At 33.6% G+C, this 16219-nt stretch overlaps 1 protein-coding gene across 1 annotated transcript in view; it reads left to right on the plus strand.

The window, feature by feature from the left end:
* The window catches only part of LOC121410326, a 71880-nt gene that overhangs the window by 24165 nt on the left and 31496 nt on the right, over positions 1 to 16219 (plus strand). Inside the window, exons 4-5 of the mRNA XM_041602340.1 lie at positions 133 to 288; positions 15969 to 16063. Coding sequence (XP_041458274.1) covers positions 133 to 288; positions 15969 to 16063 — 251 coding nt within the window. The remainder of the gene's footprint in view (positions 1 to 132; positions 289 to 15968; positions 16064 to 16219) is intronic.

Below are 16219 nucleotides of genomic sequence, written 5' to 3' on the forward strand. Positions count from 1 at the left end.
AATGTCATGGAATGCATTTAGACAAATCATGCATGACAAAATATATTTTTAGGGGTAAAATAATGCTAATTAGCAACAGATATTATATTATTCAAATTTAAATGTTTATTCCTTCTGTTATTGGTTTAACAGGTACCATAATGTTAGATACGCTTAACATGAGTGAAGCTGCAGGAAAAGCAACACCAACAGATGAAGATATAGTCAAAAGACTAGGAAATCTTAGCCCAAGGATCAATCTGCAAGAACTCTTTGATGGGGCTCAAGCCGCTAAGTTTGATATATCAGGTAAGAAATAAAATAAACTCTTACATGTAAATGCTAAGACTGACTGCCTTCTCTATGGTGAGTTCAGATTGATATTGTGATTGGATCCAGTAAATAAAACTTTTACTCTCATCCAGTCCAATTTGAAATAAATCTTTCTTTTCATACTGGACAAGGTGGCACAGAGGTAGAGTTCCCGCCTCATACCTAGGAGGTCATGTATTCGATTAACTTCCAAGTCATACATTACCAAAGACTTATAAAAATGAAACCTTCTACCTTCTTGCAAGGCTTCTTTGTATGAAAAATTGAGCATGGATTTCAAACCATGCCAATTACATTACCCCAAAAGACTAAAAAAACAAAAATAGGAATCATGAAGGTAATACTGGAATACAAATTAAAACAAACAACTTTCCAAAAAATTACAATGTTGGAATGCTTCATAGTATTAGTAACTTCATCTCTGGAAAATAATGCAAAACTTTGCTGACCTGGAAGAGTAGGGACTGATCTTTGGCATTCAAGTAATGCTACAGTAATATAATTGATGTTGGGCCATCATGAGCACTGCTTTGATCAGGTCATGATCTTGATTTTGGAGGAAAGGAAAGACAAACCAATTTTACAAGACTAAACTGTAAAACCGCCGAGTTCATTTCAAAATCCAACCTTTGTCATATGAACATATATAGAACTGATCTTCAACCATCATATTTTCTGTGAGTAGAATAAGTTATTGAGGTAGGATATATATTTTTTCCTTGTTTCGCGGGTAGTTCTGGAGGATATTGCAGCTTTTTGGCTTTTTGTTTGTCAGGTGCCATGGTTGGGTTAATGTCAGGTTGGACTTTTCTTTTATTGAAATAAAGAGTTTTTTTTATTTTCAAGCATATTAAACATACATGTACTCATACTGGATTACAGGTATGTTGAACAGGAGGTTAATGATTTGAGGTCAACTGACTCGAGCAGACTATGCTCAAACATACAGTATTTGTAATCTAGATTGTGTGTGGTGGTGGTTTATTTGTGAAAATTTCTAGTGTGCCTCTGCCCTTTCTAAGGTCATAGATTCTTTGAGTGAGATCCTGTTTGAATGACTAAAGTGACCACATCTTGTGGTTTAAAGCAATAAATTAGACCAAGAGGCATTTTTTTCATGGTACACCATACATGTAAGTCAATTTCTTTCCATGGCTCAGCCTATGTGTTTGTGATAGAAGTACATTGCATATATTCAATTGAAACAAGCCATTACAATAGATCTCAACCCTGAGTAGACACAATACAAATGTTGCACTAATACTAGAATAGAATAACCTTCATGCACATGAGGCTGTTGTTATAGTGATAATATTGCAAGTTCAGGCATTGATAGATTCTACACTTATATGTATGAGTGCATACAGGTGTATGATTAATAAAAGTATAAATATTGATAGTTGGAATTTAAGAAAAAAAAATCAGGTATCTGTCTCTATTTTTCTTTTGAATAAATCATACTTTTTAAGTATCCTTTTTTTCAACATCAATCTTGAGCAATTGGAATGCTAAAATATTTTTCCTAAAAAACCCCCGCTTATTACACCCAATAGTTGCCAGTAGGCAGAAACGTATTTCAAGCAGCTTTTCAAATTTATTCTTCAAGTAGTAATGGCAGCTTGACTGGTACAATATCTAATTGTCTATATGGAAAGGTGTCTGTGCACATGAATGTTTGCATTTAACCCTGTAGCCTTCATAACCATTTAAACAGATCTAATTGAAGGAATATGATGCTAATGTTAATCTACACTCTTGGCATTTGATGTTTGCTAACTGTAAGACCAGTATCAGTGTTAGTCTAGGATTCATGCATCATCAATATCTTGCTTTATTTTAATAGTATAAAGCACGGGGGGGGGGGGATTATGTTTATGTTCACTTTATTGAGTACTGTGTATGCTCAAGTACATGGGCTAGTCAAAATATTTCATTTTAAAATTATATTCAGAGATACATGTGTTGACTTCTCATGAACAAAAAATAGTTTACAGTTGATAAGCATCACTGTTTGATATTCATATTTGTGATGTGTGATAAGTGTCATTGATATACATTCCCTTTCCTGCAACACTAATCAGTGTGTTCATGGAATGGAGACTAGAAGGATGTAATGGAAAGAGGCCAAGGACAATCATTTATAATTAGTAGATCGATGAGGCTTGAGAAGGGAAAAACAAACTTGTCTCCCAACCATATTTCATTTCATTGAATGAAGGGAAATGGGCAGTTATGACAAAAATTAGCTTTCCATCCAATGTTCTTTGTGTTAATATAAGAAGATTCTTGCCAGGCCTACAGTAATGTACATATCAATTTATTGAAATGCTTTACTATTAAAAAGTGAAAACATAGGACAGCTTTAATCTTGTATAATAAGGACATGAATGTATTTAGTGCAGTCCATGTGGTGCATCAGTTGATGGCCATTATAGAGAATTCGAGCAAACTTTAACCATGAAGCATTTAAATGTTCTGTATAATTAGTTTCCTGTACTTGGTGTTTCACATTATTGACTGCTTTCCAGAAATATACAGATTGAAGAAAAAAATCAGTAACTGTAGGTCTGCTGTTTACTGATTCAGAAATTGAGCTCACTTTGGACTACACACCCCCAAAAAAGATGAATGTATAGATCTATTGCGTTACCCCAAAATACGATACATACATGTACTGAGTTGCCCTTTAGGTATTCATTGCATAATATAGATTTACACGTCATTACCAGCAATATCAAGTCTGGAATTCCATTTTATTTTTCATTCAACTTTGGCCTAATCTTTGTGCTTGGGATGTAGTGTAGATTTCAATTTTTATTATTACCTTGATCTTAAATCTAAACTTGATTTTCTATAATAAATTTTATTCAATTTCAAGGATTGATATTTAAAGGCACCAGTTTGATGAAGGGTTATTTAAAGAAATTTCCCCCATTATGTTAATGTTTAAACTACAGTTTGTTGGACTATTGTTTACTTTTCAACCCCTGCACAAAGTAAATAAAAGACATGCCAGACAGTCTGTTGTCTTTGAAAACACAAACTCATCAATTTCATGAATCACTGTTGTCGTCTAATAATAAAAGAAGAAGGGGTAAAAAGACAGAATGAATGGAGAGGGAACTTTTTGTGGTTCATTTTCACTGTGCAAAATAATAACATTTTGTGGGACAAGGATATTAGAACAATATACATGTATTATTCTATTTACCATTGTACTCCTTTCGTTAGAAGCATGCTGATTGCACTCCAAATTTTGAGTGCATTTGGATAAAAAACCAATTATACAGTGTGCAGCATTATAAAATTTGAAGGATTTTATTGTTACCACAAAAAAGGCAAAAAAAAGAAGAAATCTGTTTGCAATATACATGTCCATCTTTAGAGAGTTATCCAGTTTCATTGTAAATGATTCATTTAATGATCCTCATTACTGTCAATTCTTGAATGTATTCAGGAATCAATAAGATAAGACAATCTATTTTCCAGGTAGAGCATAATATGCAACAGCTGATAAAAGTGACAACTGTTGCATGAAGTCTGAGAAAAAAATACAGTAAAGAAATGATTGGTAAGCAGAGTGGACATATATGATCTAAATACAGTAACTGGCGTCATTTCAAAAGCACATCCTAACTGTCACACCCATTGAATTTGAGACACCTGTTCTAATTGACACCATGTAGGACAATACACAGCATACAGTAGCATGCATACATGTCGGTTCCAAGTTCATCTTGCACTGATGTAAAACAAGTAGGCGTATTGGAGGAAATAAGGAGGGGGTGCTTAATTTTATCCATCATTTGTTTTTTTTTATTGTTATCAGTAGATTTAAGTGCATTTTTCTTTCCTCTTTGAATGGAATTAGCCCAATACATGTAAACTATTTTCCACTGAGACTCAAATTGTATGTGGTTTATAATACATGTAGGGTTAATCAATTAGAGAAATATTGATCTGCACAGTACTCACAATGGTCTAAATAAAGAGACTAATAAATGTAGACAATTCTTTGAGCCTTGTAATGATCGCAGGTGGGCGGGTCTTTCAATCTTTCATATGAGTCACAAGCAAACAAACAATAACAATACACACATCATATATATTCTGACAGGCAAGTCGTGTGTGGGTAGCTGTTTGCCTGATATGTGTGTGTGGAAGCTCTGTGAAATCTCTAGTTCCACCGCAAGAGATTCTAAAAAGATATTTCTCACTCTTCACTTTGATTTGTGTCGGCACATTCAGCGCATGACTTTCTGATTTCTCAGCAGTAGAGTATCTAATCGGCATCCTGCTCGTCAGTTTCCTTTCTGCTTTAGGAAAACTATTACTACAATGACTTTCTCAAATTACTTGTAAATTCATCTTAATGATATACCAAGCTGTTTCCATGTGGACTAAGCACATTATTTGGAATTTGATGTTGGTTATTGGGGATTGATAAAGGAAATATTACTTTTATACTGTAATAGTCTTGAATGAGAACATATATTTGTTGTTTATCTGAGGATAAAAATGGATATGATCATACAGGAAGAAGATGATTCTGGTAAGAAAGATACCTTTTTCTATCTTTAAAACAGTTCAGCTTTGATGGGGAATGATTGAGTGAATGAAGTATGATATAGAGAGAAGGTAGGAAATGATTTAGTAGGCCAACACAAAGACAAAACAGGAAACAACAAAATCAATGGAACTCTTTTTACTCACAAAGACACTCAACTTGAAAACTTTACATTCTGTTATCTGATCATATTCATAATAGTACCATATTTAAGTTACCCCAGGATTGATGTGACTAACTACTGAATTCATAGACATTTGCCAGAGAAACATTGACTATAAAAAATTTGGTAAATTTTAAAATATTTGCATTTCATACACCACTGTAATTATATTTTCACCCCATCGAGAATCACACTATATTATAATAAAAAAAAATGCATTGCTGAATGTCAGTAGTTTGTGAATGAGAAGGTTAGTCATGTAGATCAACATCCCAAGGGGTGATAATGTTTAACTCTGTACTATTGACAGTCTGAATCATAGTCATGGGATTTTTTATTTTATTTCATTTCCAGAACCGCAATTACACTCGTAACAATAGTTCATTTGAGTAAATTGAAAATACAATATCAGAATGAAAGAAAAAAAACACTAAAAAGGAAAGAACACCATTTAACGTCTGGGAATTATCAAAAGAAATAAAGTTTCTGTTAGAAGGCTCTCCTCATTAGCGGGTGATAAAAAGAACATTCACATTAAAAAAGAATTCAGCATTATGAACAAATATCAAAGACATTTAGCAATGGGAGCATGCCAATCACAATATGATAAACCTGCAATATTGGACTAAAATGTCATAAAGCAATTATTAGCATTGCTCAGAGAAATATTTTCTGTTTATTCCAAACCAGGAATTGAGTGATCATGGAATAACAATCATGATGAAGCCAATTCATTTGAAATATGTGAGTTTGCATACCATACATACATGTATGTACGCCTCAATGTTTACAAAAATGTACAAGTATTCATTATGATAATGATACAGTAGGTTTGTAATGAGTACCGGTATGTAGATTAGAAAGAGTGAATCTATTGCTGATAAACTCATTCTGTGCTGTTATTGATAATCTCTTTATCACTAATCCTGTCGATAAATGCATGTTTTTGCCACTTAGCTATTATCAATAACATTTCTCTCATTGTAGAAAATATCTGCTAGTATGTAGGGACAGTGATTTTCCGCAATTGCGGAAAGTGGATGGGATTCATGGAAATGGCCTTTTGAAACAGCAAGTAGTTTTTCAAACGGAAATAATCATGGAAAACGTAATGCACAGACCAGCAACAGAAATCACTCCAAAATCTCAACAAAATACGAATTATTACTGGCCACAAAACACGATCTCACTTCGCTACAATCATGACAATCCAAACATTGTGACTCTACTTGACTCCATCACTCAAGTGTATTAAAAACATTCATAAGCACAAGCACAATTTACATGTAGTGACCAAAACAAGTACATGTACCAAATAACTTAGAAGCAACATGGCTGTGTGTTGCTACCCTCCACGCTTAAAGATATAACAGCACAAAATCCAAAATGGCGAATAGGCAAAAGTTGTTGACTGCTGAGAATGATGTCCAAAAAGCCTTCAAATTATCAATAAAATTTCACCCTAAAATAATGCTAGTAACGTGAAAGGTGAGGATGAATTTATGCTAAACATGTTTTTTACAATATGTTGTGTACTCGTCTAGATTCGATGAACACGGATTTTAGAGCGTTGTAGGTACAGTGGCAGAGTATACCAATTTTGACCAATGCGAGTATTGTGACGCTTATCAGTGCAATGCGTATTGATTTTCTGTGTAATAAACGGAATTGTCACTTATTAATAAAATGTGCTTTTGTAGACAGTTGTTGATATTGGTAAGATATCTTTAGCGAAATATCGACATAGAATTTTCTTACCGATAACAGCACTATTCTGTATGTAATAAACATACATGTACATAATTGTAGTATAGACTCAAATATTACACAATTGTATCTTACATTGTAACAGAATGAATAAGAGGGGGGGGGGCAATTGGCCTCAGAGCAATATTTCTTGCTTGTTATAGATATTATACTTAACCCTTTGCGTGCGGACCCGCGATTCCTGATACCTCTCTCTGCGGCGGAGCCGTTTTGGTACATTGCTGGTATTTGTATCTGAGGCGGTGTTTTCCCAATCAATTGCTAATTGCGGCAAACTGATGTATTTTCAGGATTTTTAGTAAATGTAAAGATGAAAGATCAGACATTTTTCTTTCTTGAAATAAAGGTTTTGCTTCTCAAATCAACAGAATAGTTAAGAAATTTACGAGGAAAAAGATGTGTTATTTTGTAAAATCTTCGCCTGTCCCCAAGTCAATAGGCACTGTGTATAAAAATGCGTAAGGGCAATCAGCACGTGCGGACAGGGTGGATTCGATCGATACCGCTTTGTTGTCTGCTCTGGTGCTTTTTTCATTGCCTACTGTCCCGCTACTCATGAAGGGTCTCTTTTATTGCTTTTTTGTTTTTCTGAAAATACAATCGATCGATGAAAAAAAGGATATATCATTCTAGAGTGAAATCTCCTTGATGAAACAAATAATAAGAAGAAAATGGTGAATAAACGCTTAGCATATTACGTGACGATCTTGCAGAAAAAGATATTAGTGCACGATATGGATCAAATCACGAGATCAGAACAAATCAGGTGATCGGGCCTTTTGCGCGCGTACGTGCTCGTCACCAATTTCATTCTTCCCCGTCTGACTCCAACGAAAAAATCGGGTAAAGTTGATATGATTTCCTATTTTCGGGATTTTTCTACTGTATATTTTTTTCATTCTGTTATCGAGATAGGTTTATAAAGGAAATAGCGGCAGAGGTTTTAGTGCATAACAATTACAAAAAAGCTGAAAAACTTCATCGAATTAAACCAAAAAAATCTCGGCTTCTGTAGAAGCCCGTCGTAGCTAAGTGAATGACTCGCTGGGCTTGTGTGGAAGCCCGTCGCACGCAAAGGGTTAAATAGGCTATAGTCTCAACTGGTCAGAATAAGTGTTTGTTTTTGAAAAATTTAATGAAATTTGACAAATTATCACCTTTATAAGGGTCAGTAAATTATGAGATCATTCTCATTGTGCTTTTTAAAACTAGTTTACTGGAAACTGATTCAGGAAACCAGTTTGGAAGATCTCTTTGCTAGCGTTCCCATTTGATCACACAAATCACTTCACGTAAAGTGATCTTGTTGCTATGGAAACACTAACAGTGGGCTGACACGTTTTGCGCAAAATTCGAAACCGCAGCGTATGCATTCTACACCTGTCATGTATAGTAGCGCGCTCAAAATGTGCGAAGATAACTTCCCAAAGAACGATTGTGTCCTCACTTATACTAAAACCAGTTTAACGATGCAAAATACTCTTGAAAACTACGTCGCGAGGGGGTTTTCTGAATCAGTTTGGAGATCGCTTCCAAGGTCACTTTGACTGTTCTCACTAAACATTAAACTAGTTTCCACTAAACTAGTTTCCAGTAAACTAGTTTTAGGAAGGTAGTGAGAATGGTGTCTCGATCTCTAGTGAGCCCAAAATATAGGGTAATATTGGAGCGCCTTGAGCACCTAGCAAGGTGGATATGTGCATTATTATTCTTCTGAATAAGATGCAGTACCGGTAAGTAAATATTTTTAAATAGAATTTTGAAAAAAAAATAATTGGGAGATTCTGACTTTCAATGTCAAATTTGATAGATCTTGTGTACATGTAGATTGGTGCAAATGCTATTTTTTTCCGGGGGTGGGGGAGGGGTGTTCAAAGCAAGGAGGCAATGGATCACGTTTAGCACAATTAAATTTTTACAATATTAATTTGAAATTTGAGGGTTTTTATGCACTCTTATTACCACTTTCCCACCTCCTGTCATAGTAATGCTGCATACATGTACGGCCACAGTTTTGGGGAAAAATGAAAAAAATTGGTTAAAAGCACTCTCTTCTTTTTCAATGGTGGATATTTGTAACGTGTGAATGTGAGGTTTATTTTTTTAAGTCAATGTTCATGTATGACATGTGTTTGATTCTTTTCATCTAGACTTTCTTAATAAATGCTGCAAATTTTCTTATCCCCATGAATACAATGCCCTTTTTTGGATACTGTTCAAAAATACATATTTCATAGTAAACATTTTGTAAATATTTCATTTAAATTGTAGCTTCAATAAATTGATTATTCACTTAAATTATGATAAGGACCTTATTAAGAAATTATTTTGTTTTATCAATGACTTGACTAATTATATCATATTAATCTATTGTTTTTGAATGTATAATTTGCCTTTTTTGCAGTCTCAAGTTGATTTTGAAAATTTTGTCTCATTCCATAATTTAAAGTACTGAAAAAAGAATAACAAATGATCTGGGACAGTTCACTCAAGATATTATTGTTTATTTTCAAAGTTTTAATTCAAACTTTGAAAGTAAACAATTTTTGATTTATGAAAATTAAAAGGTCTGAAACACTTTCAAAAATTTGTTTTCACCAGTATGAATGAATTCTACATGTATGATTGTACATGCTGATTACAGTGTCTCTCTATAATGTACAGAGCTCAACCCAAAATAATGACTAGTCGATACAAGTCTCCTTGGAAACTGCATGTGAAAAGCAAATTTACATTGAAATCACTAACATAATGGCACAAAGCTAAATGAACTACAGTTTTTTATAATGAATACTACATCTTGCTTTCTTTGCTTATTTGGGGTTTATAGTGGTGCTATAATTTACAGTATATTGTGAACATGATTAGCTTTAAATCCAATAGCATACATACAATAAAGCACAGGGCTACTTGTGAAACACTTTTATTATTATTGATTGCTCTATGTGCAATCATTGAGGTCCTTTTTACTTCCATGGTGCAATATTGAATGCAAGATGTCACTTTGTATAATATGCTGTATGTTATCAATCTAAGTTTTGTAATTAAAAGATTATTAAGTGATTATAGGTAATAAATTGCAGATCTGTACTTTCAAGCACATTAATCTGTGTAGTGTGAAAGGGAGGAGGTAGAGCAAGCCAAGGTGAATTATTGGGAAGGTGAAGGGTTTATTTGGGAATGTATTCTTAGTCTGAAATTGATTCAGTTTGACTTTAATTTCCTAATAGAAACATACTTGAACGAACCTGCTCACTACACATTTTATCACATTTTAAAGCTCCATTTACACTGCTCATATTAAACCCCTAATACTGTCGAGAACATCGTAAATCATGAAGACCTTTTTATTAGAAGTGAAAAATTGAATTGACTAATGAAATTAGAAATTAGAGTTGAAATTATACTCTAATGTAAAGCTAATATGCTACAAATAACAAAACCAGTTTCATATACATTTGTACAGCTTACCAGTCAGATTTTTCTTCTGGAAATGTTCTGATTCACATACATGTACATAAAAATGGGTATCATTGTGCTATTCATCGGCAAGAATTCTCAACATTATGCTGTATATGGACAAATGCATATGTACATGCAGAAAAGTTTATTTTCTTGCTTTACCAGTTGACAAATTGATGATAAATTCTATAAACACCAATTCTACTCTGAAGACTGCTTAATTAGCATAAAGAGTTAAGAAGTAAATGTATAGTTTTTAAGAACATTTTTGAAGCACTCTTGAAACAGAGATACAATTTTTGATGTCTTCTGGAAGTTTTTTCCGCAGCATGGGGCATGCATTAAAGCAAATGATCTTACCCCCAAGTTTTTTCATTCAAATATTTTCAAATGATTTGCAAAGGAAAATGTCTTTGAAATATGTACATGTAGTGCTTGGACAGTGATTAACCACAGCTTAACACCATTATTTTTAGTTGCCCCATATTTGAAAAACTTGACCATAGTTAACTTTGTAGAGCTTGAGTTTTAATGCATGTACAGGTATGAAATACTATGTTTTTCTGTGTGTATTGTTCTTAAAAATCTTTAATTTGTAATTTGGAAAACAATAACATAATAAATCTTGTCTATATACAAAGATAATTGTAACTCTGAACACATACGGTACATGTATGATGATGACATATACATGTAATTTAGGTTGCTGAGAAACTCAATGAAGCACATTAATTATTCAAAATCACAAGTGTTTTAAAAGCAAAAGACCTAGCTCTGGTGAAAGCAGTGAAAATGTATTATATTTTCATTGTTGTATTGTTCTCAGCTTTCTGAATATTGTTTTCACTTCCAATGTGGTCTTAAACTTGATTTTGAAACTCTTGTCTGAAATTCCTTCAGTTTGCAGTATTTATTAGATCTTTCATCTTTACGCATCAGTGTTGGATCATATACTGTTGAGAGATTAAAGTCCTTCCCATGCCAAATACACATCAAATGGCACCTACATGTACACGTACTCAGTATCATTTGAATTGGTCCATCAGACACCTACATAAATATAGGCCTCATGTGAAGTATTAAAATCTATGATAGCTTCAGATAGGAAATCACAAGTTCACCAAAGTCATTTTTATTTTCATAAATTTATCCTTCTTATAAAATATCAGGAAATTTATTTTTCACAATTGGTTTGAAGTAATAATTTTACAAAAACAATACTACCTCATGTGGCGTGCCAAAGCACTGGTATTTTGAATGGTTATTTTGTAGTATACATGTACATGTAAATGATTCTGTACATGTACTACTGAACTTGATCAACCTTGTTCTTTATTTGATCCAATAGCTAAGCACATTGAGTGAAAGTGATACTGTAGTCAAGTGCAGTTTGACATCATAAGAGTGTTAATTTTCACTCTTCATTCAACCGAGTACCTAATCTCTTCATCAGATGTAAGCAGTGAAGCAAGTAAGGTAGAGGGATCTTCAGTTCCCATAGACATTCTAACCATCTGAATGTTTACCCCCCCCAAAAAAAAAATCATACTTCTTAAGCAACAAACAGAAACCTATTTACTCATACATGTTACATCTGAATAAAATATACATGTAGGAAGGTTTTTTTACAGAGAAAGATCTCAATATTTTTAGAATTATCACTGTCTGAATCAATTTGTGGAATTTTACATATTTACATATTTTTTTAAAGTAGTAAAATAATGTAAATTAGGTGTTCATTTATGTACTTTGAGCTTTTCAATAAACAGAAAAAAAAACTTTTCGATAATGCATGTAAATATTCTGTTCAGTTAGTTACATGTATGTTTGCATGAAACTTGGATTTGGTATTTGATAGTGACAATCCTCCTGATGTTTTTGTCATTTCCTTTTTAAAAATTTGAGTCTTTCTCTACACCTTGCTGTTTTATCTTTAAGATAGAATACAAATACACATGTTCACTAGTACATAACATGCAGACCTGGCCTTGCCAGTGGTTAACCATTTGAAGCAACCAAACTATTGGTAAAAATTAAACATGTACAGTGTATAATAACTGCATCAGTTTCAAGGATGTACATGTACAAAGCATGATATTCAATTGATGTAAATTGATTCCATTGCACTGAATAGACTGAAAGAAATTTTTGCTAATGCTGATTATTTAAAAAAAGGAGAGCAAAATATTTAAAAAATGTGCACTGCTGAAAATATTTGTGATAATACTAAATAGGTTCATTATTGCGGATTGAAATAATCGTTAGAGGGTATTCATTTGTCTCGCAATCTACTATGGTCAACAAGGAATAAGGAGGCTATTAGTATACGTCTTTGTCCCAACAACTTCAACAGAGACAGCGGGATCGACATCCCCGATTTCTGGATGCGAACCATCCGACAGCACAATACCCCCTTGCCTGGCAGTGCACGCCGACCCGATCGTTCCCGGCCCCGATCGAGGGACCGCTCAGCTAGTCAACCCCCACCCACGGGAAACTAGCGAGCCAGCCAATTTTTTTGTCTCATTTGCATATTGCCGACCCACGGCGTATTTGCATATACCCCTGGCTTATTTGCATAACTCCTGACCAATCGCACAACGGATCAGTGCCCACCTATTGTTCTCGCGTTCTTGCTTACGGTCTTGGAGATTAGTATAAATAGAGTACGATATCAGACAATTTTCGTCACTTGATAAAGAGTTGCAGCGGCACTCGAAAGCTCGTGAACTTGTAAGCTAGTGAACACTTTTTGCGAGAGTGATCACGAATTTCCTAGAAAGCCAGTGAACACTTTTTGCGAGAGTGATCACGAATTTCCTTGTTGACCATAGTAGATTGCGAGACAAATGAATACCCTCTAGCGATTATATTTGTGATATGTCATGAATTGAATAATTGATTATTGCAGTACCAGTTTAAAATGATATCACAGCTCTACTTGGAAGTTCTACATGTGTGAATGTATACAGTTAAGCAGTGCTCATTTATTTGCAGTAGTTAATGATCAAATTATATTATAGATATATAGCAGGATAAGGTATATAAATTCCGAGTTTTTTTTATTAAACTTGTTATTAATTATTGTTGTTGTTATTATTACTGCTATCATTTTTATTTTAGTTATTGATATTATTATTGTTGTTGTTCTTATTTGCCGCTCATTTAAATTCAGATGTCAGTCACTGACAAAGATAGCAAAGGCTATTTGACCTGTTTGTGCATACATCATAACTAATATCTTTATTCTTTAGACTGTGGTCATTTTGATTGTAAATATGTGAGGTAAATGTCGCATTACAATTTAAACATGCAGGCAAATTATTGCTGATTTGATTTTTGTAAAGTGGAAGATAACACCATTGTGTAATATGTCTTCATTTTTTTTCATTCTAAATCTTTTATGTAGGTCCCCTACATGTACATGCATTAAAATAGTTTCAAAGCCTTTAAATGCTTGAGATACATACATTATCCCAAAATTCTTTATTTTATCGCTTAAAATACTTCAGTTCTTTCAATATACTTAATGGTTTTTAATCTTGGGGGAGGGATGGGGTGTATTGAATTCAGAGTACAGAAATAAAATGTATCGACACTTCACAAGATCATTGATGTTCTTCGAGATTGAGCAAAAAACAACAACAAATGTTGTCATTCATCAACCTTGTTTAATACTGTGATGTCCGTTTAATACTATGATGTCATTTTTGACAGATCTGTTTAACTCTTATTTCATTTTTTGGGGGCTTTGTTTATTACCTGGCTGCTTAACACATTAAGCCATTAGACCAGTTTCGCTGCATTTGCTATTTTCGATAAGTCAATCATGTAGTATTTTGTAGAGTCATCCTTTCAATGAACCGGCAGTGGCCTGAAATTGAGGTTGATTTAAACTGTTACTAACCTACCGGGAAGGAAATGAACAAATATCAAAAGAGACAGGTTGTGATATGATCGTGACATTCTACTGGTCTTGAGAAACACTGGATGTTTTTGTATTTTACAATCTGCTTTTTAAATTCAACTTTATTTTGTTTCCAGTCAAGAATATAGACTGTATACAATCAAACTAAAAAAGAAAAATAGAATAAAAACTCATTGCAATGAAAATATTATTGCCATTTTGGGTGTTGCTTACCACCATAGTGACAACACTGATATTTCCTTGATTTTACATTCTCAAAAATTCATTACAAGTACGGTAGTAATAATATTTAAGTTGAATTCATGTCTGTATAGTCCTGCTCTATTGGACAACAGTATGAATATCTTTATTCAAAATGATGCACATGCTGCATTTCTGAGTAGATTATAAATCCATCCAGATCGATCTCAATCTATATTAATTCCTGTAGACTTATTTATCAACAAACAAGAAATGTTGATAACCTCAAACTACTGAATCTGTTTGCACATTCATCTCAATTCCATAAACATTTTCAATCAGATGATTGCAAAATGATAATGTTATGTTCTAGGCGGTTAAGTGAGGGAGTGGGTAGGAAGGGAGGGAGGGGGTATATGTCTGGGTTAGGTTTTCACGTTAGAGCACCATATATCAGTACATGATCTATGAGTCACTATAAGTTGGCTGCAAGCTAAGCCAGGCTTATCAGTGCCCATGCTAAATGTTGAACTGTGGCCCTGATGCTGCACATTAATTATTCTTCTTTCTCTGACATATTTAGTTTTGATTAACTATTTAAAGATAAGGAAGCAATGGTTTTATGTAATGATACTTTTGTAAGTCTGTATCAAGCACTGTAAGGACACCATGCTTTAATGATAGCATTTAGCAACTGCAGTATTAAAAGCAGAACATACATGTACATCTTACATGTACATTTAGTGTAGGATTGTGAACTCAGTGATGAATTCACAATCCCCAAATTAAGTCAAGTTTGAAACATTTGCCAAGTTGGTGGCCTTCATATTTTCTGTACACTAATACATGTAAACATGAACTTTTCAGCTTTAAGGACTCATGTATTCATCCATATTTGGCTTTGAGGAAAGTGCATACATGGCAGAATTCCAAATACATTTAATGCAGTTTAAAGTGAAGATTATTTTAATATTCTGCTCATTGAATATTTGATCTCAATAACATGAACATGAACAGTATGATATTAAAGGCAGTGGGCTTCACACTACATGTACATGTATGTTATGTATTTTACTATTTGATTTGAGAAAGGAAATACATATTCTTTTGGAATCCAAGGTTATATGTCTCCAATTGTAGGAAGATACAAGTACATGTATATTTTCTTTCAAGGACTGTTAAACCATGATTTACCAAGATTTGTTCTTATCAATCATGTACATGTTATTAATGTGATTTCTCATTCCTGATTTCTGTATGTGTATGTGATGATTCCCCCCCCTATGTTGCAATGTTGCAGACTTAAGTAGTAAGTTTTGAAAAGTAGCCCCCCCCCAAAAGTATATATTTTCTATAAATAATTCTTGCCTCGTATGATACAATGTATTTACTGTACATGTGTACTAGATATTTGTATTGAGAAGCCATTTCATTATTCACAAAACAATATTTGTATGCCTGTTCATAATTAATTCAGCCTTATATATGATTTAGTTGATCATGAATGTACATGGCTTTGATTATAATGATGAAGTGTACTCTTTGCTCTCCTTTTATTGTCATCATCTGATTTCCATTTCTATTTTCAGGTCTAACCACAGCGCAGATACTGAGGAAAGATTTCAAGTCTACATCAAGTACATCATGCAAAGTAGGGTTCAGTTCAGTCACATTACCTCTTCAAGTGAGTCACTATCATGCATTCATTAATGGATCAGATAGGTGAAACTGTATGCCTTGACATACCATGAATGTTGAATGGTAGATTTTCAACACTGTTTGGGCAATGAGAGTATTACTGAAGAGAAAAAAGCACTACCTCTTTTATACTATAGACTTC

This window comes from Lytechinus variegatus, chromosome 3 (genome assembly GCF_018143015.1).
Source record: "Lytechinus variegatus isolate NC3 chromosome 3, Lvar_3.0, whole genome shotgun sequence".
Lineage (NCBI taxonomy): Eukaryota > Metazoa > Echinodermata > Echinoidea > Temnopleuroida > Toxopneustidae > Lytechinus > Lytechinus variegatus.